General features: G+C 43.3%; 1 protein-coding gene across 1 annotated transcript in view; it reads left to right on the forward strand.

The window, feature by feature from the left end:
- The window catches only part of KCNJ5 (potassium inwardly rectifying channel subfamily J member 5), a 193,640-nt gene that overhangs the window by 59,546 nt on the left and 106,711 nt on the right, over positions 1 to 27,383 (forward strand). The window contains exon 5 of the mRNA XM_043501047.1: positions 8,986 to 9,932. Within this exon, the coding sequence (XP_043356982.1) occupies positions 8,986 to 9,932 (947 nt within the window). The remainder of the gene's footprint in view (positions 1 to 8,985; positions 9,933 to 27,383) is intronic.

The following is a 27,383-nucleotide window of genomic DNA, read 5'->3' on the forward strand; positions in this document are numbered from 1 at the left end:
GCTGATGGAGCTGCAACTGTTTACACCAGCTGTGGATTAGGCCCCAGTCTAATTAGGCAGAGGCCATTATTGGTTTAAAATTTTTTGAAGCAGGTCTGGTGAAAAAGCCCCATCTAATTTAGTGGGTATGAGGTGCTGTAGAAAACTCTATAGAAATTACTCTAAAAATCTATAGGATTTCACAGAGAATGATTACAAGTTTCATTGAGCAACTGAAGTTGTCTATAGTAGGAATATAATTCCATTAAATTCTATATAGGATAGTTCAGAAAACCTTTCTGCCATTGAATCACTGTTTGGTCTTGGGCCAGGCCTTCTGTGCCTCCGTTTTAGCCATCTGGGACGTTATGTTCAGTACTGACTTAAGAGTAAGGGTCACCTATTCAACAATCAACACCACTTCCCATGGCAACTTCCACGACCACGTGCACTTGGAATTCCCTTGCTCTCCAATACCAATCAGTCCTGACCCTGCTTCCAGTTGAGAGCTAAGGGGCTCTTTGCAGAAGATGGTGTGAATACAGATCATTAACTAGAGCAGTATTTGTACAACACTGAAATCCATTGGGCATTCTGTATGAAGATAATATATGATCAGCTGAAGATATGTGATCAATTGTTCTTCATGTTCACTGAAGGCAGGACAAGGAGTAATGGGCTTAATCTGCAGCCAAGGGGACTTGGGTTAGGTATTAGGGAAAATGTTCTAACTCTCAGGGTAGTTAAACTCTGGAACAGGCTTCAAAGGGAGGTTGTAGAATCCCCATCATTGGAGAATTATAAGAAAAGGTTGGACAAACACCTGTCAGGGATGGTCTAGGTTATGTGATCCCGACTTAGCACAGGAGGGAGGTCCCTTCTCCATGGGGTGCAGGAGATGTTACCTTGATTTTTCAAAACAATTTTCAGCCATACAAGAAATCTTAGGTCTTTTATTCAGTGGAAGGAACGGAGAGAGGGCCAGAGTTCAAGGCACTATCCTCACATTTGGGAGTCCTGGGTTCAAGTCCTTGCTCTGACGCAGGCCTCCTGTGTGACCTTGGGCAAGTCATTTAGCCTCTCTGTGCCTCAGTTCCCACTCTGTCAAATGGGATTTATAGCATTTCCTAGGCTCACAGAGGTATTGGGAGGATAAATGCATTGAAATGACGACGTGGTCACTATGGCAACGGGGACCATATTAGAACCTGACTGAGGACAAAAGAGCTCTGGAATATTTGAATGCTGATCATCCAGTGTTGGGCGGAGGAATAGACAGACGGGAAGCATACCGACAAAGAAGTGCATCCGATGAAGTGAGCTGTAGCTCACGAAAGCTTATGCTCTAATAAATTTGTTAGTCTCTAAGGTGCCACAAGTACTCCTTTTCTTTTATCCATAAACCTTGTCTCTCCCCGTATTCTGCCAACTTTCTGCCCAGAGAAATTTTCTTACCACCCATTTTCTGAAAGACTAAACAGCTGGTGTTACAATATTTCTAAGCATAACAAACTCTGAGCAGACAAGCAGTCATCAACCTGGCTCTGTAACAAACAGCAAAGCCATCTCACTTCCTTTGGTAGCTGCCTAACAAATCATCAATCAGCCCCCTTTTTGTTTCTGTGGGTAGGTATCTCCTGCAGCCCCAGAGGAATTTCATTGCAAGTCGGCACTCGGTTTTGTCAATGTGTTAGAAAAGTGATCCTGCCAAGCTAATGAAAACTCAGAGGAAATTAAAGGAATAGAGATACTTTGGTGCTGAGTGAGTTTACACTTTGAAAAGGAATTATTTGGGCGGGAGGGGAGAGAGAGACAAGATAATTCAGCTTCTATGATTTGAACCGCACGTTTATCACTGAAGTGCTGTCAGTTTCCCTCCTATACACTTTTTCTTAAATATTTTGCCTTGTATATTAATAACAGCAGAGTAGCTCTCACACAGTACTTTTCATCCATAGATCTCAAAGCACTTTACAAAGGAAGCAGATCCCATTAGCTCCATTTTAAAGATGGGGAAACGGAAGCATAGGGAAAAGGATTGATTTGCCCAAGATCGGTCAGGTCGGTCTGTTTCTCCCATGTACTTTCACTTAGGTGCCACAGACAGATTCACCCTCATGAAATACAGGCAATAAATGAAATAGGTGAATGGAAAGCTACCTTCTTTCAGGGAAATAAAGATTCATTTGGCAATAATCATCTCTCTAGCATGCATCCACTACCCAATAGATTTGCAAGGGCCAGCCCTCCCTAATGGTGTCCCTCCATTCCACTCTGGCTTCTGCTCAGTTTGCCTTCTTTGAGCTCTTCTGTTTCAATCCATTTGCCTGCAAATCTGTTTATCTGCCCCTGGTGATAAGGATCTACCTCTATGGGTGTCCTTCAGTCAAGTACTTTCATTTGATTGCTGTGCTGTAACAAGAAGGGACTCTGCCTCTCAGTGGAGTCTATGGATTGAGGACTGGGGCTGCATTTGATGTGGCATGGGCAGAGGGGCTGCAAAAGAACCACTCTTTCAGTAATAATAATTCTGTCAGACTCTTTATCCAGCAGTCTATTACTGTACCTGACTGACTGCTTGTCCCTCTGCCCTGGCCTCTTTCTCAGACTCCATTCCTGCATTGTTATTGGGCAGCCTGGCTTCTACAGCTTTGAAGTGATAGAATTTAGAGAGATTTCAGAGTAGCAGCCGTGTTAGTCTGTATTCGCAAAAAGAAAAGCAGTACTTGTGGCACCTTAGAGACTAACAAATTTATTACAGCATAAGCTTTCATGAGCTACAGCTCACTAGTGCAGACAGGTGCAGCATTCACACAGCTCTGCTGGTGCACCACAGTCCTGACCTGCAGCACCCCTTGATATTCCAGTCCTGGGCCCTACACTGCTCTGCTAATGCACGTAAATCCAAACTTGCAGAACCAGTCCTCGGCTCCCATGCAACTAGCAGTGCATCTCAGCCCTGATCTGCATTGCAGTTGCCCTGGCCCATTATTCCAAGCCCCTCTGGAACAGAGATTGGCAGTTCTGCTCTCTTAGGGGTGGTAGTTTTATAAATATAAATGTCTTATTGTTAATAGACGGGCAGTTTCATAGATTCATAGATTCATAGATACTAAGGTCAGAAGGGACCACTCTGATCATCTAGTCCGACCTCCTGCACAGCGCAGGCCACAGAATGTCACCCACCACTCCTATGAAAAACCTCACCCATGTCTGAGCTATTGAAGTCCTCAAATCATGGTTCAAAACTTCAAGGAGCAGAGAAGCCTCCCTCCAGTCAACCATGCCCCATGCTACAGAGGAAGGCGAAAAACCTCCAGGGCCTCTCCAATCTGCCCTGGAGGAAAATTCCTTCCCAACCCCAGATATGGCAATCAGCTAAACCCTGAGCATATGGGCAAGATTCACCAGCCAGATACCCAGGAAAGAATTTTCTATAGTAACTCAGATCCCATCCATCTAATATCCCATCTCAGGGGATTTGGCCTATTTACCCTGAATATTTAAAGATCAGTTACTTACCAAAATCCCATTATCCCATCATACCATCTCCTCCATAAACTTATCGAGTAGAATCTTAAAACCAGATAGATCTTTTGCCCCCACTGCTTCCCTTGGAAGGTTATTCCAAAACTTCACTCCTCTGATGGTTAAAAACCTTCGTCTGATTTCAAGTCTAAACTTCCTGGTGGCCAGTTTATACCCATTTGTTCTTGTGTCCACATTGGTATTTGTTCTTGTGTCCACATTGGTGCTGAGCTTAAATAATTCCTCTCCCTCTCCTATATTTATCCCTCTGATATATTTATAGAGAGCAATCATATCTCCCCTCAACCTTCTTTTAGTTAGGCTAAACAAGCCAAGCTCCTTAAGTCTCCTTTCATAAGACAAGTTTTCCATTCCTCGGATCATCCTAGTAGCCCTTCTCTGTTCCTGCTCCAGTTTGAATTCATCCTTTTTAAACATGGGAGACCAGAACTGCACACAGTATTCTAGGTGAGGTCTCACCAGTGCCTTGTATAACGGTACTAAAACCTCCTTATCCCTACTGGAAATGCCTCTCCTGATGCATCCCAAAACCGCATTAGCTTTTTTCACAGCCATATCACATTGGCAGCTCATAGTCATCCTATGATCAACCAATACTCCAAGGTCCTTCTCCTCTTCCGTTACTTCTAATTGATGCGTCCCCAGCTTATAACTAAAATTCTTGTTATTAATCCCTAAATGCATAACCTTACACTTCTCACTATTAAATTTCATCCTATTACTATTACTCCAGTTTACAAGGTCATCCAGATCCTCCTGTATAATATCCCGATCCTTCTCCGAATTGGCAATACCTCCCAGCTTTGTATCATCTGCAAACTTTATTAGCACACTCCCACTTTTTGTGCCAAGGTCAGTAACAAAAAGATTAAATAAGATTGGTCCCAAAACCGATCCCTGAGGAACTCCACTGGTAACCTCCCTCCAACCTGACAGTTCGCCTTTCAGTAGGACCCGTTGCAGTCTCCCCTTTAACCAATTCCTTATCCACCTTCTGATGTTCATATTGATCCCCATCTTCTCCAATTTAACTAATAATTCCCCATGTGGCACGGTATCAAATGCCTTACTGAAATCTAGGTAAATTAGATCCACTGCATTTCCTTTATCTAAAAAATCTGTTACTTTTTCAAAAAAGGAGATTAGGTTGGTTTGGCACGATCTACCTTTTGTAAAACCATGTTGTATTTTGTCCCATTTACCATTGACTTCAATGTCCTTAACTAATTTCTCCTTCAAAATTTTTTCCAGGACCTTGCATACTACAGATGTCAAACTAACTGGCCTGTAGTTACCTGGATCACTTTTTTTTCCTTTCTTAAAAATAGGAACTATATTAGCAATTCTCCAATCATTCGGTACTACTCCTGAGTTTACAGATTCATTAAAAATTCTTGCTAATGGGCTTGCAATTTCAGGTGCCAATTCCTTTAATATTCTTGGATGAAGATTATCTGGGCCCCCCGATTTAGTCCCATTAAGCTGTTTCAGTTTCGCTTCTACCAGTTCACATGGCTGTAGAAAGTTTTGAACCATGTGTTTCTGTTAAGGAAAAAATTATTTAACCTACCACTGTAATAAGGTGAGAAAAGGGATTTGTTTAGATTTTCCATCTGTTTTCATGATTCTCTGGATTCTCACACAATACATTGCCAGATTATTATTATTATTCTATTATACAAATAATTCCCACAGTGCCTAGAGGCATCAGCCATGATTAAGATCCCACCGTGCTAGGCACTGTACAAACACCTGGTAAGAAACAGTCCCAAAGGGTTATGATTCCAACTGCCAAAACAGAAGAAAGGGTGGAAGAAAGGAAGAGGTATAATCCTCACTTTATAAAAAGGAAACTGAGGCAAAAGAGATTAAGTGATTTAATCAAGGTCATGTAGGAAGTCTCTGGCAGAGGTAAAAATTGAACCTAGCTCTCCTGAGTCCTGTATCTTTTTGCCTTAACCATAAGGCCATCCTTCCCCTCCAAGAAAAATGTCAAAACCTGTCCCTGTTGAAGTTAATGGTTAAATCCTTATTGCCATCAGTGAAATCTGAATTTGACATAAATTCTTCACAAGAAAAAAAAAAAAGTAACCCTGCTAAGAAAACAGAAGTCTGCTCTGACTTTTTGGGGAGGTGCAAGAGGTACGTCGACCCTGTATTGAAGCAGCCATGGAAAAATGATGCCCTCTGAAGTTCAGATAAAATCCATCTCTTTCTATTTCATCATTTCTAAGATCCTTTCACTTAGTGCCCCCTCCTCTCCTCAAGTTTGGCATCTGGGCAAAAGCTGAGCGATACCGAGAAGCCTGATAAAAGGCCTCTTTGCAGAACTGATAATGCACCAACTCTCATCTCCTTTTGCAGCAGCTCCAGCAGCCTGTCTAAAAGGAGCATGAGGCTTTGTACAAAAGTGACATTTTTATTATCCTGGCCTTGTTTAACCAAGGACGGTAAATGTGGTACCTGTGACTGACCATCACAGGCAGTTCCAGTCTCTGAGTCCACTGCTAGAGAGAGAGCAGTGTTTCACAAACTGAAGGCTAATTCTCCCTTGCATGCTTGCACACAATTACCATTAACCAGAGGGGATGTGTGTGCATGGTGAGGCTGGTTATGGATGTGGAATAAAGGAGGAATTCAAACTTATCTCTGCACTGTTCTCCCTTTTTGCTATATGTTATGTTGACAAATGGATGATTTCAAACCTCTAAGGTCAGGGGAAGTTCCCTACAAGACTTACAATTATATTTGTCTAGTTTTATAACTAAAAGAATCGTTAAACCCCCATTTTACAGATGGGGAACTGAGGCTCTGAGAGGGGAAGCAATTTGCTCAGGGTTACAAGTCGGTCATTGACAGAGTCAGGAATAGAACCCAGGTTGGTCTCTTGTCTCCTAACCCTGTTCTCTAACTGCTAGATCATGCTTCCTCCTTTAAGAAGAAGAATTAATCTCCTTCATGAAGAGGACTGTGATCAATTACTTGTATCACTCAGCTAGAAGAGACTTAAACTGCAACAGGGGAAATGATTAAATAGTAGGACAAATTCTAATTACAGTGAAAAGGGGAGTACAGTTCACTTTCAACAGGCAACACTTCTGCTTTGAGGGATCTCTTTTAAGGATCCCCAAGATTTGCCAAACAATTTCACTTGACCTGTAGTTAAAGACCAGCTATCCTAGCAACCAATTTTTGCCAGTCCCCTGTGTGCTTTTGCTTATGGCAGGTTTCAGTGTCCTTTCATTAACAGCTAGTCTCTCCAGGCTGTTTTTCATGAGTCAGGGTTGCAGGACACTTCTTTTTTTTTTTCTTTCCACACCCCTCGAGCAACCAGAACCTGTGAATTTCAGTAATTAGGTTTTTAGATTAATAAAAAGAGGGCAAGCAAAGAAAGAAAATTTCTATCCAGCGTGTTTCTTCTGCACTTATCTCCACTGCACTGAACCTCTGTTTCTGTGCAGATTCTCCACTGACCGGCACTGGCATTTACAAAGGGAGGGTAAGCGGGCCCTGCCATTCTGACACCCGCACTGGGCACAGATGTCAGCAGACACGCATTATGTGAGGTGGCAGAGAATCAGGCCTGACATTCCAAGAGAGTTAAAGGGGGCAGTACACAGAAAACATTATGCGAATAGCTACACAGCTCACTCTGCCACCAGCCATCACTACCCAGTCCCCCTCCCTCCAGAACAGAAAGCCAAAAAAATATTTCTCCCTCGTCCCTATCAGCTGCCAACCCCCTACTTCTCCCATCTTGGTCACACCACACTGCCCCCCACCAAAGGTCATAGCAACCTCCCCTGCACTCTGGGGCTGTCACCAGGCAGGCTCTGAATTGCTGGGTATTCTGATGCTTCAGTGCCAGGAGGGCAGGAGAGTTTGGTAAACGATGGCAGAGGAGAAGTTGGGTCCAGCTGCCCATAGCTGCGGTAACAGTATTTATCTTCTCCCCCTTTACAAAGGGGGACATCCGGTGGCAGTAACATCTCTCTTTCACGTGCCTCCTTCTCCTGTACAGGAAGAACTCTGCTGAGGGAGCCAACTTGCAAGCACTGGGACTAGAACCCAGATCTAGACTCTCAGTCTCTTACTCTAACTACAAAGGCAGGTTGCCATCTTGACTCAGGTGACTGGTCAATCACTGGCACCCATGCTGTAGTGAGCAGTAGACATGGCTCCATCAATAAACTCTGGCTGCTTTTTTTGAAATTCTGATTTTGGTTGATTTATGTAGCTTTGATACAAGGGGTAAGAGAAATTCCCTGCTGGGAATTGCAGAACTGGCTGCCATACAGTGGAAGCAGAAATCCGCTACCTCATTTATTTGTTTTTCTGCTTCCTTTCCACCCATCCTTAATACTTTTTTATATTGAAAAACTGAAACCACTTTGCTCAGCCTTAAGCTTTGTCTTTCCCAGGACACTCTTAATTGTATCTCTGTACCTCTTCCCATTTGCAGATGCATAAGATTAAAGATAGAACTGTAATAGATTTGGTTAGGTTTTAATAAGATTTGCTAAGGATACTGCAGAGAGCGCATATCATGGAGAATGTTGCTACTGTTTCTCTTTCATATACTGAATGCAGCTCTCCACAGGAAACTCTTTCTCTTCCCTGAGTTTGAAGATGGAATTTTTGGTTTTCAGTAGAAGAAATAGTTTCCATTAAAGAAAGCAATATCTACTTTATAATCTTAATGTTCGGTGAAGATGATGTTACATTGTAACCTAACAGGAGTGACTGGTGCTCATATCATCATCTGTTTATAATTAGTCAAGAAAAGATTTGGACAAAGACCATGGGCCTTTTAGAAGCGATCTAAGAAACCAGATTTTCAAAAGTGATGAGTGATTTTGGGTTGCCTTCAAGGGCATCTGATTTGCCGTGAGTTGGTGTAAACCAGCCCCTTCAAGGTCTCTTCAGTTGAGCCCCCAAAAATTGAGGCACCAGAAATCACTAGTCCTTTTTGAAAATGTCCAAATTGTCTTCACTTCTCATCCCTCTCTGCCTTGTATAAAAGGAGCCTAAAGAGCTTTTATTAAAAAAAAAAAAAAAAAAAAAAAGTAATGACCCAAATCAGTAACAAGGTATGTGCAAACTTACTACCAAGGGAAAGGGGCTATTCAAAGTAGTTCACCACTCCTGCTTCACTCAGTTAGCATTCTCTACAAATGAGGTAATGATAAAGGTGTTAAATAATTACTTCTCATTATTTAACCTTAAAAGAGGCATCAAAAAATAATACCAGAAGAAGGGAATGGCCCTACCAAAAAGCTTCTCTAATGCAGGATGCACTTGTGCCCAGCATTCTATGACTAGGAAACAAAGTTTTTCAATATGGTATCAATGTTGCATAGTGTGCTATCACTCCTTTGTGTAATCTGAAAGCAGCACTGGTTTGGCAAAGCTATTTTCCCCATGTCTTAAATGTTGTTTCCTTTTATCCTGCCCTAGCCCAACCATGGCTGGAGATTCTAGGATCTTCATGAACCAGGACATGGAAATTGGAGTCACAACTATGGATCCCAAGAAGATTCCCAGACAGCCGCGGGACTATGTCCCTATCGCCACTGACCGAACCCGTCTCCTGGCAGCAGAAATGAAGAAGCCGCGCCAGCGTTACATGGAGAAGAGTGGCAAGTGCAATGTGCACCATGGAAATGTCCATGAAACCTACCGGTACCTTAGCGACCTCTTTACTACTCTGGTGGACCTCAAGTGGCGCTTTAACCTCCTTGTCTTTACCATGGTTTATACTGTCACATGGTTGTTTTTTGGATTCATTTGGTGGCTTATTGCCTACATCCGTGGAGATCTGGACCATCTTGAAGATGAGAACTGGATCCCCTGTGTTGAAAATCTCAGTGGATTTGTCTCCGCGTTTCTGTTTTCCATCGAGACCGAGACCACAATTGGGTACGGCTACAGGGTTATCACTGAAAAGTGCCCCGAGGGCATCATACTGCTCCTGGTTCAGGCTATTCTAGGCTCCATTGTCAATGCGTTCATGGTAGGGTGCATGTTTGTCAAAATCAGCCAACCAAAGAAGAGGGCCGAGACCCTCATGTTTTCCAACAATGCAGTGATTTCTATCAGGGATGAGAAGCTCTGTCTAATGTTCCGGGTCGGGGACCTCCGGAATTCCCACATTGTTGAGGCTTCCATTAGAGCCAAGCTGATCAAGTCCAAACAGACCAAAGAAGGGGAGTTTATCCCCTTGAACCAAACGGACATCAATGTGGGCTTTGATACGGGGGACGACAGGCTATTCCTGGTGTCACCACTCATCATCTCACACGAAATCAACGAGAAGAGCCCCTTCTGGGAGATGTCCCGTGCCCAGCTGGAGAAGGAGGAATTTGAAATCGTGGTCATCTTGGAAGGAATGGTCGAAGCAACAGGTAAGGCTTTGCCAAAAATAACCAGCACAGAGCAAAAAGGCAATGCACCTGGTATTAAAATGTCAACATTTGCCAGGTTTCAGAGTAGCAGCCATGTTAGTCTGTATTCACAAAAAGAAAAGGAGTACTTGTGGCACCTTAGAGACTAACAAATTTGTGGTCAATGACACCTAAGCTAAGAATATGGGTCTTTGTCCCCCGCTCCCCCCAAGGGCTGGTCCATATAAGTGAAATGAGTCTTATACAGCTTCTAAATACAAGAGGGGGTTCTGTGTGACATCACGCTAAGCATGGGAAGGAGATCCAGTTTTGGGAGAAGTAAGAATGCCCATGTACTTTGTCCACAACTCAAAGCAAACCTGGACTTTCAGTGTTCTGAAGTGTTTGGCTAAAGGGCCATCTCTGTCTCCCACCCAGAGGCAGCTGAAGGAGAGCTTCTGGGGCCCCCTACCCAACACTCCCTTCTTAACTGTGTGGTTGGCACCATGGTCTGATAGTTAGGGTGATGGACTGGGTTTTAAGAGACCTGGGTTTGATTCCTGGCATTCTTCTGCTGGAGGCCATTAGCCAGAAGCTGGGAATCGGTGATAGGAGATGGAATACTTGATGATTACCTCTTCTGTTCATTCCCTCTGGGGCACCTGGCATTGGCCAGTGTTGGAAGAAAGGACAGTGCGCTGGATGGACCTTTGGTCTAAGCAGTATGGCTGTTCTTATGTTTTAGCTCAAGTAGTTGTGGCTGAGGCATTTAGTTCTGTAAGTCTTGGGTTCAACCCCAACCGTTGTCATAGTTCTATCCTGTATTTAAAATAGGCTATGCTTGAGCTATTTTAGATATCTGTTGTTGCTACTGTTCAGTGATGATCCCTATACCTCCAGTCACCACTCTGATGGAGGAGGAGAAGGGTAAATATTTGTTACACTTTACATTTTCACCAGCTGGGCTAAACTAAATGTGTCAGAAACATAGCAGCTTTCTTGTTTGTGTCAAGCATAATCATTAGGTGAGTTGGAACAATAGGTGCAGAGCTGGAGTTAAATGGGGATTATTATGTTCTAGTCTGCAATAGTCTCCCAAGAGAACTGGAGGGATCTTTGTTGCCTAGGTCATTTTAAACCGGACTGAGCAAAGCACTGGGGGATATGCTGTAGGAAACAATCAACTCTGCACTAGCCAGAAGTGACCTAATTAGAGAGGGGGTCCAACAGCCACAAAGTCCTGATTTTGAACACTCCCATGTTCAGCCTGTTTTGGATCTGGGGGTTTGTTTGGGGACCTCATCTTTCAACTTTATGGGTCTTTTTCCATCTCTTGTGTCTTTTAAACTATTTAAAACCAAGAATTCTGGTAGAATCTCTGGTTGTGATATGGGACAGAACTGGCCAAAAACTGGATTGAGGGTCAATAGTCTAAAATGGCACTCATAATGAATATGAATTAGTATTTACTTTATTTGCATGTATGTAGTATATCTCATGATACATTATAGGTACATGATAAAAGATACTTGATCTCTTCACAAACCTCTTTACAATTATGCAGAAAATACGTCTCACTGAGGATCAGAGAGAGAGAGAGAATATGTACAGATCATTTCCCCCCTACTACAGTACAACCACCTCTAGGTGGAATGTAGTAGCCATTAAACAGCACAGAACAGCACTATGTAACAGATAGGATGGGAGAGATATGACTGGCTGAGCTTTCTTTCCACGCCAAAGCCTCATTGCACATGGATGTGTGGTGCCAAATCTGCAGCTAAAAGCAGTGCTGACTTTCTCAAGGGGAGTTTGAAGAGGGTGCAGGAAGACAGAGAACAGACAAGTGTTATGCAGTGTCTTCGGGTGTCACCCGGTTTCAATCAATTGAGTCCCAGTGTCCTCTCATGGATAGGTGTTCCTGGCCAGTTCTTCGTAAAACTGGAATGCAAAAGTATTTGTAGCACAACATGAAATTATTCTGTTTCTTCAATCCCTGTCTCATTTTCCAGTAAGTATGAGAAGGCAGATGCATAGGGGAGTCCTTTTAGATCAGAGGAGCTGGAAACAGTCTGAACTCCCTGGAATACAGGAAGTGACTACTTGTTGGCTACTGTAACATCTGTTCCTGATGATTCCCTTTGCAACACTAAATATACATGCACCCATTTTCTAGGGCACATTGTTTTTGGAGTGCTCTGTGTAAGGTGGAAAGCGTGTCTCTCTTACCAACAGAAGTGGGTCCAACAAAAGACGTCACCTCACCCACTTTGTCTCTAGCATCCTGGCACCGACACAGCTACAATACTCCAGACAAGTTGTCTCCATGTCATTTTCTTCCTACCTCACCTTAACAGCTGGCATCACGCTAAGCATGGAAGGGAGACCCGGTTTGGGGAGAAGAACTCCCGCGAGCTTTGTCAAAGCAAAGTTAGACTTTCAACATTCTGAAGTGTTTGGTTAAAGGCCCATCTTCATCTCCCACCCAGAAGGAGTTGGAGGAGAGCATCTGGGGCCCTCTACCCAATGCTCCCTTCTGAACTGTGTGGTTGGCACCATGGCCTAGTAGTTAGGGTGGTGAATTGGGTTTTAAGAGACCTGGGTTTGATTCTCGGTATTCTTCTGCTAGAGGCCTCCAGGCCCAGGTCTCTATTTCTGGCTATTCTGCTGACTCTCGGTGTAACCTTTGGTCCATAAAGTAATCTCTCTGGGACCCACTATCAGATGGAGGAAATGCCTGCTTACCCCACCCCAGGGGTGCTATGAGTATTAAAGTGCTGGATGAGTACTTGTGAAGGGCAGGGCAGTTCTTTCAATGCTCCCTGGAATAGGGTAGGGGTATCTGCAACCGTGTCTATCCTCAGTGTAGCCTGTAGGGGGGCACTACCCAGCCAGCAGCATGGGGCATTAAGAATTAAGTCCCAGCTGGGGAATTCAGAGTTGGCTCAGTGAGGCTGGGAAGCAAAGATGCACCTGAGCCTTGGTAAGTTCAGTGCCTTAGAGTGTGGTTGGGCTAATATCAGGAGAGAGGAAGGCATTGTTATCTAGAAGCCGGGACCAAGCATTCTGGAGACAGAAGAGCCACCGCTAGTATTGTGCATTTATAGGAAGATCAGCCTTCTTAAGTTTAAGGGGTTAAGCCACAGGAGAGGACTGAGGCTGGTGACTGGGATGAGTTGGGGGGAGGGGTTAGCCCTGTACAGCTGGACTCTGAAATGCCAAAGAGGGCTTTTTAACTTAAGCTGAGCCCCCTGCAAAGTTTCTCTCCCTGCCCCAATTTTACTATCATGTCTTACTGGTGGTGATTGAATGGGATGCAGTTATTCATGACTCTTAAAACAACCTTCAAGGGGACTAGGGGTAGAAAACCTACCTTCTATGAAATTTGCCCCCTCCCCCGGTGGCATTCAAGAGCCACTTCTGCTTCCCCCAGAGATGCCTGTTACCATAATTGTGTCAGGAATACTCAAATGGACAAATAAGCAGGTTTTTTAACCAATCAAATGCTAATTAAATATGACTGCATTGTGCCTTAGAATCATAGACTATCAGGGTTGGAAGGGACCTCAGGAGCTCATCTAGTCCAACCCCCTGCTCAAAGCAGGGCCAATCTCCAATTTCTGCCCCAGATCTCGAAATGGCCCCCTCAAGGATTGAACTCACAATCCTGGGTTTAGCAAGCCAATGCTCAAACCACTGAGCAAATCCCTCCTCCACATGACCCTGCCTTGATCCTGCCAAATCTCTGAACACAGACAGTCCCAAAGATGGGAGAGCCCTGGCTGCCTGTTTCAGAGTGTGCTTTAACACAGATGCAAGCAACCCATTGGTAAAAATTGGCAGAGCTACGTTCCAACCCTCCCACTCAATCCGCTGCAAATGAGTTTGATTACTTTCCGTTTATGGTGATCATGCCGTTCACCGCCAGGGGGCTCCATAATTCTCTAGAACAGGGATTCTCAACCCATGGGTCGGGACCCAAAATTGGGTCACCAGAATGTTTCAAAGGGGTGTGTGTCAGCTTCTGACCCACGGGGCTGGCTGGGCTCGCCTCCCTGCTCCAGGACCTGCAACCTCTTGGGTCCCAGCACCACTCAAGTTCGGCCCAGCCATAATGATGGGAGCCTGGGTAGGCCAAATTTGAGTGAGTGGCTCTGCAACATCATCAGCCAGGTCACAGCTCCACTCACACAAATTTGGTCCAATCAGGGTGCCAGGGACCTGAGCAGCAGTGCAGCCCCAGAGATTGCACTGCCTCGATTGGAGAGTCAGCCCCACAGCACAGGAGCTGCAGGAGCCACCATTGTGGGGTGAGTGCCAGGCAGGATGCAAGCCCCTGCTTTCCCCCACACAGACACACAGGTGACAGGACCTGACCAAAACCACACCAGGGCTTCCAACTCCAGACTATTTGCTAGGTCACGACAGGCCATAAACATTTACAAATAGGTCCTGAGCCTTCAAAAGGTTTAGAATCCCTGCCCTAGAAGGTTTTACTCCCAGAACTCACAGCGAGAGTCACCTACCGGGGCAGACTTTGCTGCAACAGGGCCTAGAAGAAGGTGATCCCTCAAACCATTGGATCCCAGACCATCCCCAGCTTTCAAAATTATCAGCCACACCTCAGAAGCAAACAGGATGCCAGGACAAAGATATGCATCGGTGGTGCCCCCAGCTTCTTTCCTTGGTCTTCGGGTGGGTAGTGGCCCTCAGCAATCGCTGCAGCTTTTAAGCAGAGTTTGAGGGTAGTTCTGAATAGATTACATGGCAGCAGTGTAACCTCTTTGCAATGCATGCAAGGGCTAATGTAGCATTACTAGGGCATATTCTTTTACCAGAGGTCTATTGTAGAGATGGGTCAATTTGCAGATCTGGATGCGAACATTACCAAAGCTCATGAGAATTGGAATGACAGATTCTGTTTAGGGACCATATCTAGTATATTGGGCTGCTGTGTAGTATGTTAGTTGTGTGTCTTGTTGGTGCTGTAGAATAACACTGTTATAGCTACTAGCAATCCACGCCCAATTTTCCATTCATTTACAGCAGTGTACATCAGGAGTCACTCTACTGATGTCAATACAGTTACAGCAGTGTAAAACAAAAGGCAAATTAGGGCCTCGCCTAGACTGTGAGGCTCTTAATACACTCTTGGGCATTATAAAAAATAACAGCATTTCAGGGTGTTATAGAGGAGAGAGATTGATAATGGAATTTTATTTGGTAGCCCTGGGTTGGCTGATATCAAAGAGAGCCCTGCACTGAGGTTGGAGGTTAATACCTAGAAGTATCTTAGTGGCCCAAGGCCCATTTCACCATCACAAACTAGCACCATCAAGTCCTGGTTGAATAGATACTCTGTGGCTTTAGACTGTACTTCCTCTGACAAAAAGCTCAGCCACTGCTAATGATGTGCAAAAGGAAGTCATTACCACAACAACCTCAAAATTAAAAGCATGGCAGAGGAATCGGATTGCTTTACAAATGGACTCCTCTCCCAGTGGAATTGCCCAGACCTGAGTGTAATGACATTAAGAAGCCTGGATTTATGGAAATTAATTACTCCAGTCTCAGGAGACAGTGTCGTATCTGCTGTTAACCCCAAAAGATGCAACTGGAAGAGCTCTTCCCGTTGGCTCTAGGGCTGGGCGGACATCAGACTGTACCAAGGTTTGACTAAAGCATTCAGAATCCAGGTGGCTTTCTGTATGGCTCATGTGTAGAGTGGTGGGGAGACATCTCACTAGAACAGGGTGTTCTGCAATGCAGCATGTATCTCTAGTTTGGGGCCTTTACTAAGACTGCCCAGGAATGGTCATCCTTGTGATTTTTGTGAGATGAACTCCTGTTATTAGGAACTGAATGAAGGTCCTCAATTTAGAATATTGCATAGAGAAATGAACAATACTTGGTCCTTGTTAATGAAGCTGGATCCCTTTTTTTTTTTTTTTTTTTTTTTTTGCTGTATATGTGAATTATTTCCTGATACGCTGCTGATTGTGCTAGGTCCAATATTTATACAGGTGGCCTGATATTTGGAGATGAGGCTAGAACTTGTCAGTGGTAGATAGGATGATGTTGGAGAGACCAGACCTAATGAAATGAACACTGCAGACAGGCATATTAATAATCAGTTTACTTTTGGTTTACACAAAAGCTTATTCAGTACAAACTTGCTCCAGTTAGACTACATGGAAAGAGCTGCTAGTCCTCATTTCTACAGTCATATTTCAGAGAACTATAAAAATGGCACCATGGGGCTCGATGGTTATCATTAGTCAATCACTGGAGAGCAATTCACTCCGTTTCCAAGGAGCAAAAAACGTTGGTTGGGATTTTTTAAAAAACTAAGGAATTTAGAGACATGGCTCCTACTGAAAATCAATGGGAGCAGAGGACCAAATTTTAAAGGTATTTAGGTGCCTGAAGAAGCAGTTAAAGACCCAGTAGGATTTTCAAAAGCACATAGGCACCTAACTCCTATTGATTTCAGTGGGCAATAGGTGCCCAATGGGATTTTCAAAAGTGCCTATCTGCATCTTAAGCACCTAAATACTTCTGAGGATCTGGGCCTGAGCATGTACCACCCTGAGCCTGCTTTTAAAATCCCACCCCATTATTTGTAACTGCTAGTGCTACCAACTCAATCTGGGATCCGAGAGCAATGCTGGGTTCTTTCCTTCTCACATATGGCTGTCAGCACTAGAATTGCAGCAGGCCAAATTGTGCCCTCGTTATCACCTGTGTTATCCTATTAGCCTGCAGGAGAGGGGGCACAGACGTAGCTAATTGGAACTAAACCATTCTGTTGATGATGCAAAAGAATGAATAGACTACAGCTCACTCTCCCAGAACTGGGTCGGCTCTGCATTGGTTGTCATGGGTACAAATTAGTAGAAACTCACTTTAGTCCCTGCAAGACAGACATAGTGGGTGAGGTAATATATTTTATTGGACCAATGTCTCTTAGTGAAAGAGACAAGTTTCTGGCTGCACCAAGCTCTTCTTCAGGTCACTGCAGTCACCAACAAGAAAAGGAGTACTTGTGGCACCTTAGAGACTAACACATTTATTAGAGCATAAGCTTTCGTGAGCTATAGCTCACGAAAGCTTATGCTCTAATAAATGTGTTAGTCTCTAAGGTGCCACAAGTACTCCTTTTCTTTTTGCGAATACAGACTAACACGGCTGCTACTCTGAAACCTGCAGTCACCAACATATCTGAATATACACCTACCTGGTGAGGAAGAAGGTAATATTAGTTCAGTCATTTTTTCAAAGCATTTCAGGACAGATTTTCAAAGATATTTAGGTACCTAAAGATGCCCATGAGCACCTAGTGGGGTTTTCAAACACCCCGAAGCAGGTTAGGTGCCTCCCTGCCATTGAAAGTCAATGAGACTTAGGTGCCTATCTTTGTGAGATTATTTTGAAAATCCCAGTAGGTGCCTAGCTGAATTTTTAAGATCCTAAATACCTTTGACAATCAGGCGCTTCAAGCCTGACCACTGTACCATATAAATGGCTAGAGGTATAAACACATAACTAGAACTGGGCAAAAAATAGTGAATATTTTTTCATTAACATTTTTGGGGGAAATTATTTATTGCAATTTCCAAAAGTTTCAGCCAGCTGTAGAGGAAAAAATTAACCACTAATTCCCGCTCACCCTCCAGTTTTCATCCCTGCCTGCCCCATTTCCATCAGACACACTCCCTCATTGTAGCATTAGTCCTACCTAAAGCAGCATCCTGTAGAAACTATAGATCAGTAAGTGTGCCTTGGCACTCTTGGCGCCACAGCTTTGAAAACACCAGAGAGAGGCTCAGTTCCGGGCAGACCTCTGTTGATTATTCCCTGAGTGAAATGACTACAGCAGGGGCTAAATCAATAGAGGTGACAAACATTCCAGCAGCCAGTGCTGCTTTTATGGGCATCTTGAAAGCAACCGAATCACTTACAGTGCCAGCTTAATGAACTGGGCACAGCAATGACTTTAGGGAATTAATTCTCCCTTGCCTTATCTTCAAGGGACACTCTTCAAGATTGGTTGCTCCAAATTTGACTTGCAAGAGAAGAAAATGGGAAGGAATCTGTTTGTAAAGTCCATACAATTTTGCTTTCAATGCTCTTTCTTTCTTTCTCTCTTCCCCACCCCAGGGCAACAAAAATCCAAAGCCAGTAGCCCCAGTCCACTGACAGAATTAGTCTGGCCTGTTGTGTGCAATAAACATGGATGTGCCACTAACCTCTTCATTGCTTAATAGAAGAGAGAGAGAGTATGAAGCAATGCTGCCAGAGACTAAAGAGCAGTTGAAAACCAATCCCCCACTTGCACTCAGATTCATCGGGGTTGGGAGATGAACGACTTGGCTGATTCAATTAGTGAACATTAGAGAGCCCAGCTTTTTCCCCTGAAGCCATCATTCCCTATGATGAAGGAGTCTGCATATCTTATAAGTCTCTCTGGATGAGTCTTGCTTCCCTCCCATCTTTTATCCTCCTCTCCGCCTTCGCTGACAATTAACCAAAGATTGATTTATCAATATAGCTACTTGCAAACCTCATTCTGTGCTCACCAGTCATCGTCTTCTTAGCATATGTGCAATGTGCCTCGGGTGGCTCGTGACCAGGATTCATCTCCGAATTTGGTCCGCTAGTTGGATCATTAGCTTCTGCAGTCCAGGTTTTGACGGGGAATGCAATATGAACGCTGATCCATGCCCCCTTGCCTACCAGTGCTGTTGCCTTAATGTGATTATAGGTGATAACTGGGCATTCAGGAGGTATCAAGTCATCTTATTTCACCACTGATGTTCACTGGTTTTCTTTGACTCCCCCCCATTTACATTAAATAGACAGTTGGAGATAATAGAGCTGACTTGTTAATCCAGTGACCCAATACAGTATTAGCACACAGTTTCAAAAGGACAGAACTATACTTAGACATCGTTGGAAGGAAGATGGTCTAATAGTTAGAGCAACTGGCTGTGAGTCAGGACTCCTGGGTTCTATTCCTTATGTTGTCACTGTGTAACCTTGAGCAAATCATACCCTTTCTACACCCCAGTTCATCCATTTTTTAAATAATAGAATAATAATCCCTTCCTACCAAGGTAGAATGGTGTGAAATAATCACAATGAAGCTTGAAATCTGAGGGATTTGTATTTCATTCTGATGTCCTGAAATTAATCAAACTTTGCATGCAAAACACAGTAAAATTAGTGCTAGCTTGTTGGCTGGTTGGTTTTGCTTATCCATAGGCTCATTTTCATTCTTAAAAATGCGCATCAGTAAAAAGGACATTATAGTATGTTCCTCTCACAAAGTGGGGATTGTGATGTAAACTGATTCATATTTGTAAATGTCTTTGATATCCCTGGCTTCAAGGTGTAGGAATGAAGTAGTGAACCAGATTACCACTGACTTGCCCTGAAAAGAGTGCTCTTGCTGAACTATTTAAGCTGCTTGTTAAGGGCTTTCCCTACACCCTTCCCCTGGACTGGAAGTCCTAAGTGCAGGCAATGCGATGTTTATTCAAGTTAGTTTCAAGCAACTATATAATTGTCCCTTGCCTTATCTTCAAGGGACACTCTTCAAGATTGGTTGCTCCAAATTTGACTTGCAAGAGAAGAAAATGGGAAGGAATCTGTTTGTAAAGTCCATACAATTTTGCTTTCAATGCTCTTTCTTTCTTTCTCTCTTCCCTACCCCAGGGCAACAAAAATCCAAAGCCAGTAGCCCCAGTCCACTGACAGAATTAGGCTGGCCTGTTGTGCGCAATAAACATGGATGTGCCACTAACCTCTTCATTGCTTAATAGAAGAGAGAGAGAGTATGAAGCAATGCTGCCAGAGACTAAAAAGCAGTCGAAAGCCAATCCCCCACGTGCTCCATAGCTCCCCAGAGCCTTTTTTCCCAGTGTTCCAGTTTCCACCTCCTTAGCAGGCATAATTATACCTGTCGTGCCCACCCTGGGTCCCACCCCTTACAATTTATGGTCATGTTCCGTTTTGGAAGGTCGTGAGTCAGGGGGCTTCGGTACCACCTCTTTTGTATCCCATGGGAGAGGTAAGAAGTGAGGTTGTGCTTCAGTCAGGGACAGGCCTTTCTTTGGCTTTTAGTGTTTCTTATACCTTCCCCCTGCATCCCCTCGCCCCTCCTGACCTTGGCTCAAGATAGGAGTCAAGGCAGTCGTATATTAAATGCCCACCAAAACCAGCAACACTTGAGTTCTGTCTCTCATCTTTTCTCATACTGACAAACCCATCTGGCTGAGCAGAAGCAACACACAGTGTCTTTGTTCTTTGTTCACACCTATTAATAAGAATATAAAAATATTAAAAGTTAAATGGGCAAACAAGACCCAAAATTCTATCTCAGGCAAATATTCAGGCCTGACTACTACATCATCATTATCACTAACATGCCTAACAGTGCTTATAGGGCTCCTTTACCATAGTATCTGAGCATCTCCCCATCTTTTAAATACATCCAATACCATTAGGAGGTAGGATAGTATCATGAACCCCCTTTTACAGATGGGTAACTGAGAGCCTAAATACCTCTCTCCCCTCCCACCACCCTTTTCAGATCCACAAAGGTATTTAGGCACCTAACTTCCATTGATTTCAGTGGGAGTAAGGTACCTAAATAAATGTTGACAATCTGGGCCTATGTGATTTACAGGGTCATGGAAGTGACATCTGTGACAGAGCAGGGGATTAAACCCAGGTTTCTCACCTAACCCCTAGCCCATCCTCGCTCTCTCACAGAGCAACACATATCAGTGCCATTGAAATTTCAGTTCATTTGTTCCTCTGACAAATCCAAGGGTCTGATCTTAGAGGAGATATGTCAATCTTGTGCAACCGCTTCCTGAAACATAACAAGGCAAGAAATGATAGATTAAATGACATAGTAGAGTAATTAAATAAAGTGGAGTCATAATATAAAGAAGTGAAAGTGGTCTCTCTCTCTCTCTCTCTTTATAACCTGTTGAGTTTGCCAAGTTTTCTATCTCTTTAAACTTTTTTGCATATTCCATTTCATTGCCTACATTAGACCCTTAGTCTTTTGACTTTCCAACACCCAGGAGCATTTCCACGCCTGGAGAACATTCAGAAAAATTAAAATTTCAGTCTTCTTCCCCTCTGGCATGAAAATCAAAGTGAATCAAGTATGGACGTGTCCTCCTCCTCCGAAGATGTGCAGAAATAATTGGGGGACCATGCTCCCACCTTCAAATATTCCTTTTGAAGTCAGAGGAACAATATTGGTTTTGTCATAGGCCAGGGTGTTCCTTGGACTAATTAGTGTAAATGGCCCAGCACTTTCCACAACCATTTGAGCGATACTTCAACATCTTTGATGCTAATTTAAGGACATGTATTGCTTAATTAGAATAATAGGATTTTAAATATTGATAACTATTCCCTGCACCCTAGCTAGTCATCAGTGTTCATTTCAACACCATCTTCTTTGTCCATGCTTTGTAGGTGAAATTCACCTCTGAGGACTTAAATGGCACATTGGCCTTGCGCTATCCCTCTGATCAGGGGTGAGTTTCACTCTGCATATGTGGAAAAAGACTTTGTCATTAATTTGCTGTACAGGAAAAAGAGAGGAATGGACATACCTGGGAAATTCATTCAGTATGTGTGCGTGGGAGGGGGCGGGAATTACCAGTAACGCCTGGGTCTTCATTGTAAAAAGAGCCCATCTAGTATCGCAAGCGTAGAATTAGCATCCATGTGATGGCAGATAACATCTTAGAGATCAGTGTGATGCTCTGTACCTCAGGGGAATACCCAGCACCCCCATGTTCATCCTTGTAAAATGATTGTGTGGTATCCAATGCAAAATTTTTCATGTGGGGTGTCTTCGGAAGGCTCGTGATGTACTGAGCATTGTTGTTACAGTAATGTTATAGTAAGTTATAGGTTATAACTTCATGTATGTTGTTATGAAGCTGAAAATGTATCCTTATGGCTTAAAATAAGCCCAGGCAAAAACTCTCCAAGAGTTGAGATGCAGTTCACACCTCATCAGGACATGTATGGGACAAATCCAGCCCAGCCTCACGGAAACAAAGGACGCTGGCCTAGGCAGCAACAAAAGAATCTGCTGGACTCTTGAGGGGGTTACCCCCACTTCCTTTGGTCAATTTGGAACTGCAATGAGGTAATGCTCACTTGACTCTGGGGGGGGGCAAAGCCAAGAGGGAAGAAAGAACATGATAAAAGAAAGAGATGTTTGCCATGCTCTTCCTCTCTCTTCCACCTACATCTAGAGACACCACAGCAAGCGACTGAAGCGCTGATCAAAGGGGAGAGCCTGGCTGAAGAGCAACCAGCCAGCCTGTGGTGAGAAGAATCTAAGTTTGTAAGGGCATTGAAAGTGTTAAGATCATCTTAGAATGTGTTTTGCTTTTATTTCATTTGACCAAACCTGACTTGTTATGCTTTGACTTATAATCACTTAAAATCTATCTTTATAATTAATACATTTGTTTGTTTGTTCTATCTGAAGCAGTATGTTTGGTTTGAAGAGTGTCAGAGGCTCAACTTGGCATAACAAGCTTGGTACATATCAATTTCTTTGTTAAATTGACAAATTTATATAAGCTTGCAGCTTCCAACAGGCATAACTGGACACTGCAAGACGGAGGTTCCTAAGGTTGTATCTGGGACCAGAGATATTAGCTAGTGTCATTCAGTTGCACAACCCAAGGAGCAGCTTGCATGCCAGAGGCTGTGCGTGAACAGCCCAGGAATGGGGGTTCTCACGACACATCAGGGTAAGGCTGGCTCCCAGAGTCAAGGATTGGAGTGACCTAGCAGATCACCGATCCAGATAACACCAGAGGGGAATGTCACACTCAGCTCTATGGTATTTAAATAAAAAAAGTTAATTTTATGCTGGTGAAAAATGTTGGCTTGCAGCCCTAGATGCTGGATGTTTATATCCACTGAACAGGTCTAGCCAGGTGGCAGTAGTGAAAGTTTTCCCTACCATCATCCTGCTGATGTGCTTCAAATTAAACTTCTTAATCTAGGGTACTGCTAGTTAATTCTCCATGATCCATTCAATATTTGTCCTCTGTAATGAAATTGCCAACAAGGTTGCTAGCTGCGATGGTATGTTTGATACAGGCATCTATGTCCTCCAACAGCTAGACTAAGACCATCAACTAATCCATAGCCAATCTAATGCCCATGAGATAGCAGTAACATAGGCTGTTGCTGAATGGGGCTAGATTTGAACTGTGACCTAATAATTATATAAAAGCCTGTCACTCATGAGCAATCTTCTGCAGAATTTTTCTTTTCTTATCAATGTAACAGAGCCAGAGGCTTCTATTTTAGCTGCATAATCAGTGGCATTGCAATCAGTGAAAGGTGTTGAAGTCTGCAGCTCCCATTGAGTACCTAGTGGGAAAAAAAAGACTTCTTTCTGAGGGGGACATCAAGATTCCCTTTCTTCTCTGCATATTAGCATTCTCCCTTCTTTGAAATAGTGTGATCAGCTTGATTCTGACTGATTTTGATGTCAAGAAAGTGTCTTCTTGGTACACTTCCCTGACACCTATTTTACACACCAATTGCTTCTCTGTGACTTTCCCTGCTTTTGAATGTAATGAAAGAAACCTGTCTTCATTAATTTATTGGAAACCAGAAATCCAGCAGTTTATAAAACAAAGCATGTATGGCTGCCCCAAGAAGGAACATTCTCGACCACTGACATTAATACTCTGAAGTCGGACTCCAGCCCAATAAACTAAAACTTCACCTCTGTGGATTGAATTGCAGTACAGTGCACTTAAAAATTTCAACCTCTGTGAAAGTTTTATTACAGAACTTGAAACTGAGGAATACTCTTCTGGCTTCTCGCTTTGCTACAAGCCTGAGACAGAGCACAGCCTCTTTGTAAAGGTGATGCATCTGGGCCCAGTTTTATGCAAAATTTATTCAGGTTTCAACTTACTTTCAATTTTATTTGCACTGAAACTCAAGCTGGTGACTGCAGAGAGGCAAAAGATCCAATGCTTACATGTGAAAGTCTGAAAGTTGAAGTTTTCCCATTTCATTTCAAATTTTCTAAAATGGACTGACTTTCCAGTTAAAAATTAAGCATACTTTTCTTTCATTTTAAAATAGGACCATTTGTGAACCATTTCCATGGAAAATATGGTCATATGTTCCAGAAAAATAAATAAAATTAGAAAGTATTTTGTTCTGAAACTTATTCCAGATGAAAATGGATTTTCCCACATTTTGAATCTTTCATGCATTTGATCAAAGCTTTTTTTTTCATTAAAGTTTTCTCATTGAAATGAAATTTCTGGGTCACAAAATGCTCAAAATCAAAATAAAAAAGGGCAAAAAAATTACTTTCTCAAAGCTTTACGAGAAAGTTCTTAAATCCAAAAGTTCATAATTACCCTCCATTTTGAGAAAAGAGCTAAGAAACTATGTCGGCACCAATGGCCTTCTGGGATTTTCCCCCGAGGAATTCTGGAAGTTTGACACCTCCCACAATTCCTCTGCATGCTCGAAAGGCCTTTTGAAATCTCCCAAGAGCAAGTGCTTCAAGCAACTGTACTTGGGGCTATGGCATATCTACTTAGAAAGCAGTGACACTTTAGAGGTGATGTACAACAATGGCAAAACGGCTGTGGTCCTTGTCTAAGGTGAACACAGTGCATTGTGGGTAATCATGCCAATGAAGGTTTAGGTCTTTTATTACAGATAAAGCCTGCTGATTTCTACTAATAACCACTGCAGAATTGGAAAGCGACTGGTCCAGCGAGCTACGCTGCCTATTGCAGAGTGCTGAACATTCAGAATCCTATTGCGGATTCTGAAAGTTTGGCACGCACAGGGACGAGGACACATTGTGTGAGAGTGGAAAGCAGCTGCACCCCGTTCTGTTAATGAAAATAAGACTTATTGTTTTCAGCACCTCCATTGTCATCTTCTTTCAGCTGGAGGCAATAATTAGCTAGGGCCATTAATTAGCCGGGCTGGAGAGCAGGACTTAAGGGAACTGGCAGCCGGAGCAATGCTGTTGTTTGCTGTGTGGTGTAGAGGTTGCCAGGCAGTCAGTCCCCATGCAATTAAATTCCGATGCACATGTGCAAAAAAAAAAAAAAAGAATATCTGAATGAGATTATGGAGTGATTGCAAGTTGTTTTATTGTGTTGGCTCTGTGCACCCCAGCAGTATGCAGTCCTTGGTCAATGACAGGTTTCCATTGTTCCTGTCTTAATTGAATACTTACAGCAGGACATAAATGTGATTGTTTCTGTGGAGCTCAGGATCAGGGTAAGGTATTCCCCCAAGTAAAAGAGCTATTCCAAGATCTTGATTGCAAGGCAGGAGTTCCTTTTATATGTCTGAGGCTGATTCTCTCTGGTGGTAAGAGGGGAACTCCCTTCTGATCTGATCATAAGCAAACTAGGGAAATGTAGTCTAGATGAAAGGTGGGTGCACAACTGGTTAAAAGATCATACTCAAAGAGTAGTTATCAATGGTCAAACTAGGATGACGGATCAAGGGTGTCTCACAGAGGTCAGTCCTGGGTCTGGTACTATTCAATATTTTCATTAATGACTTGGAATGGAAAGTATGCTTATAAAATCTGTAGATGACACCAAGCTGGGAGAGGTTACAAGCACTTTGGAGGACAGGATTAGAATTTAAAACAATCTTGACAAATTGGAGAATTGGTCTGAATTCAACAAGATAAAATTCAGTAAAGACAAGTGCACAGTACTTCACTTAGGAAGGAAAAATCAAATGCACAACTACAAAATGGGGAATAACTGGCTAGGTGGTTGTACTGCTGAAAAGGATCTGGGGGTTATGGTGGATCACAAATTGCATATAAGTCAACAATGTGATGCAGTTGCAAAAAAGGCTAATATTCAAGGATCTATTAACATAGTGTTGTATGTAAGACGTGGGAGGTAATTGTCCCGCTTTACTCAGGACCTGTGAGGCCTCAACTGGGACACTGTGTCCAATTCTGGGCACCACGCTTTAGGAAAGATGTGGACAAATTGGAGAGAGTCCACGGGAGAGCAACAAAAATTATCAAAGGTTTATAAAACCTGACTTATGAGGAAAGGTTAAAAAAAACTGGGCATGATTAGCCTTGAGACAAGAACATTGTGGGGGACCTGAGAACAGTCTTTAAATACAGTGAGGGCTGCTATGGAGAACAGTTGAGCATTGTCCTTCCTGTGTCCATTGAAGGTAGGACAAGAATCAATGGGCTTCATCTGCAGCACAGGTGATTTAAGTTAGATATTGGCAAAATCCTTCTAACTATAAGGGTAGCTAAGGTCTGGAATAGGCTTCCAAGGAAGGCTATGGCATCCCCATCATTGGAAGATTTTAAGAACTCGTTGGACAAACACCTACCAGGGATAGTGTAGGCTTACTTTGTCCAAGCTCAGCACAGGGGGCTGGACTAAATGACCTCTTGAGGTCCTTTAAGCCCTACATTTCTATGATTCAAAGAGTGCTGAGATTTTATTATAGAACACAGGTCATCTACTCAGCAGTGGGAAAGCCAGGCTGGGAGATGGGTTATCCATTGATGGGGCCTAATTCTGCGAGGGGAAAAAATGCCCCTTTCTCCCACTACCATTTCTGGGCATTTGGAGCACTAAGCAGCTCAGCAGCAGTATTTAGGTACCTTAACGGATTCTAGTTATGTCCAAGGAGGAGCATTGCTCATTTTAGATCCAATTTCAGCCCTCTAAGGCCCAGATTCTCAAGGGTATTGAGATACCTAATTCCCAATGAAATCAAAATCCAGCATGAGGCGCTATTTATGTAAAAGGCATCTTTAAGCCAGTCCTGGCATCCCAAATATGTCCCACCAGGTTTTAAAATGGCTTGCAACAAAACCTCTCACTAAGGGATAAGGAGGTAGGTAGAAGCTAGTGCTATCTGGTGGTGGGTGAGGATGGGGGAGCGATCCACATCTCTTGGAGAAAAGCAGGTGAGTACTCAGCAGCATAACAGGACCTGAGAGCTACATAAGTCTTCTGCTCTTGTATGCCAACCTGGCATAAGGGAATGAATGTCAAGCACGATCTATCCTGATGGTGCAGTGCCGTAGCATCTATGTCTGGGCACTCGCTGGCCTGCCCATAAGAAGCTTGTTACTAGAGATCTGCAGACTGTTTTGTATCCCCTGTTCCTGAATGGTTGCCCAGATCTCAAACAGACCCTCTCCTCAAAGCTCAGAACAGTTGGGATAACTTTCCTCCTTCCTTATTTTATTTTTCACAGCAGCCTCTGCACTTCCTAGTTCCTGGCAGTTCAGGAAGCAGAAGTGCCAGAACACTGTGACTAACACTGTACTTGTTGTTCTTGCCTGGAAGCAAGTAATTCTGGAAATCTCCTTGAAAAGAACTGTGTGAGAAATTTCCAGCCCTGTTTTGCAGCCCAAAATGT

This window comes from Dermochelys coriacea, chromosome 22 (assembly GCF_009764565.3).
Source record: "Dermochelys coriacea isolate rDerCor1 chromosome 22, rDerCor1.pri.v4, whole genome shotgun sequence".
In the NCBI taxonomy this organism is placed as follows: Eukaryota; Metazoa; Chordata; order Testudines; family Dermochelyidae; genus Dermochelys; species Dermochelys coriacea.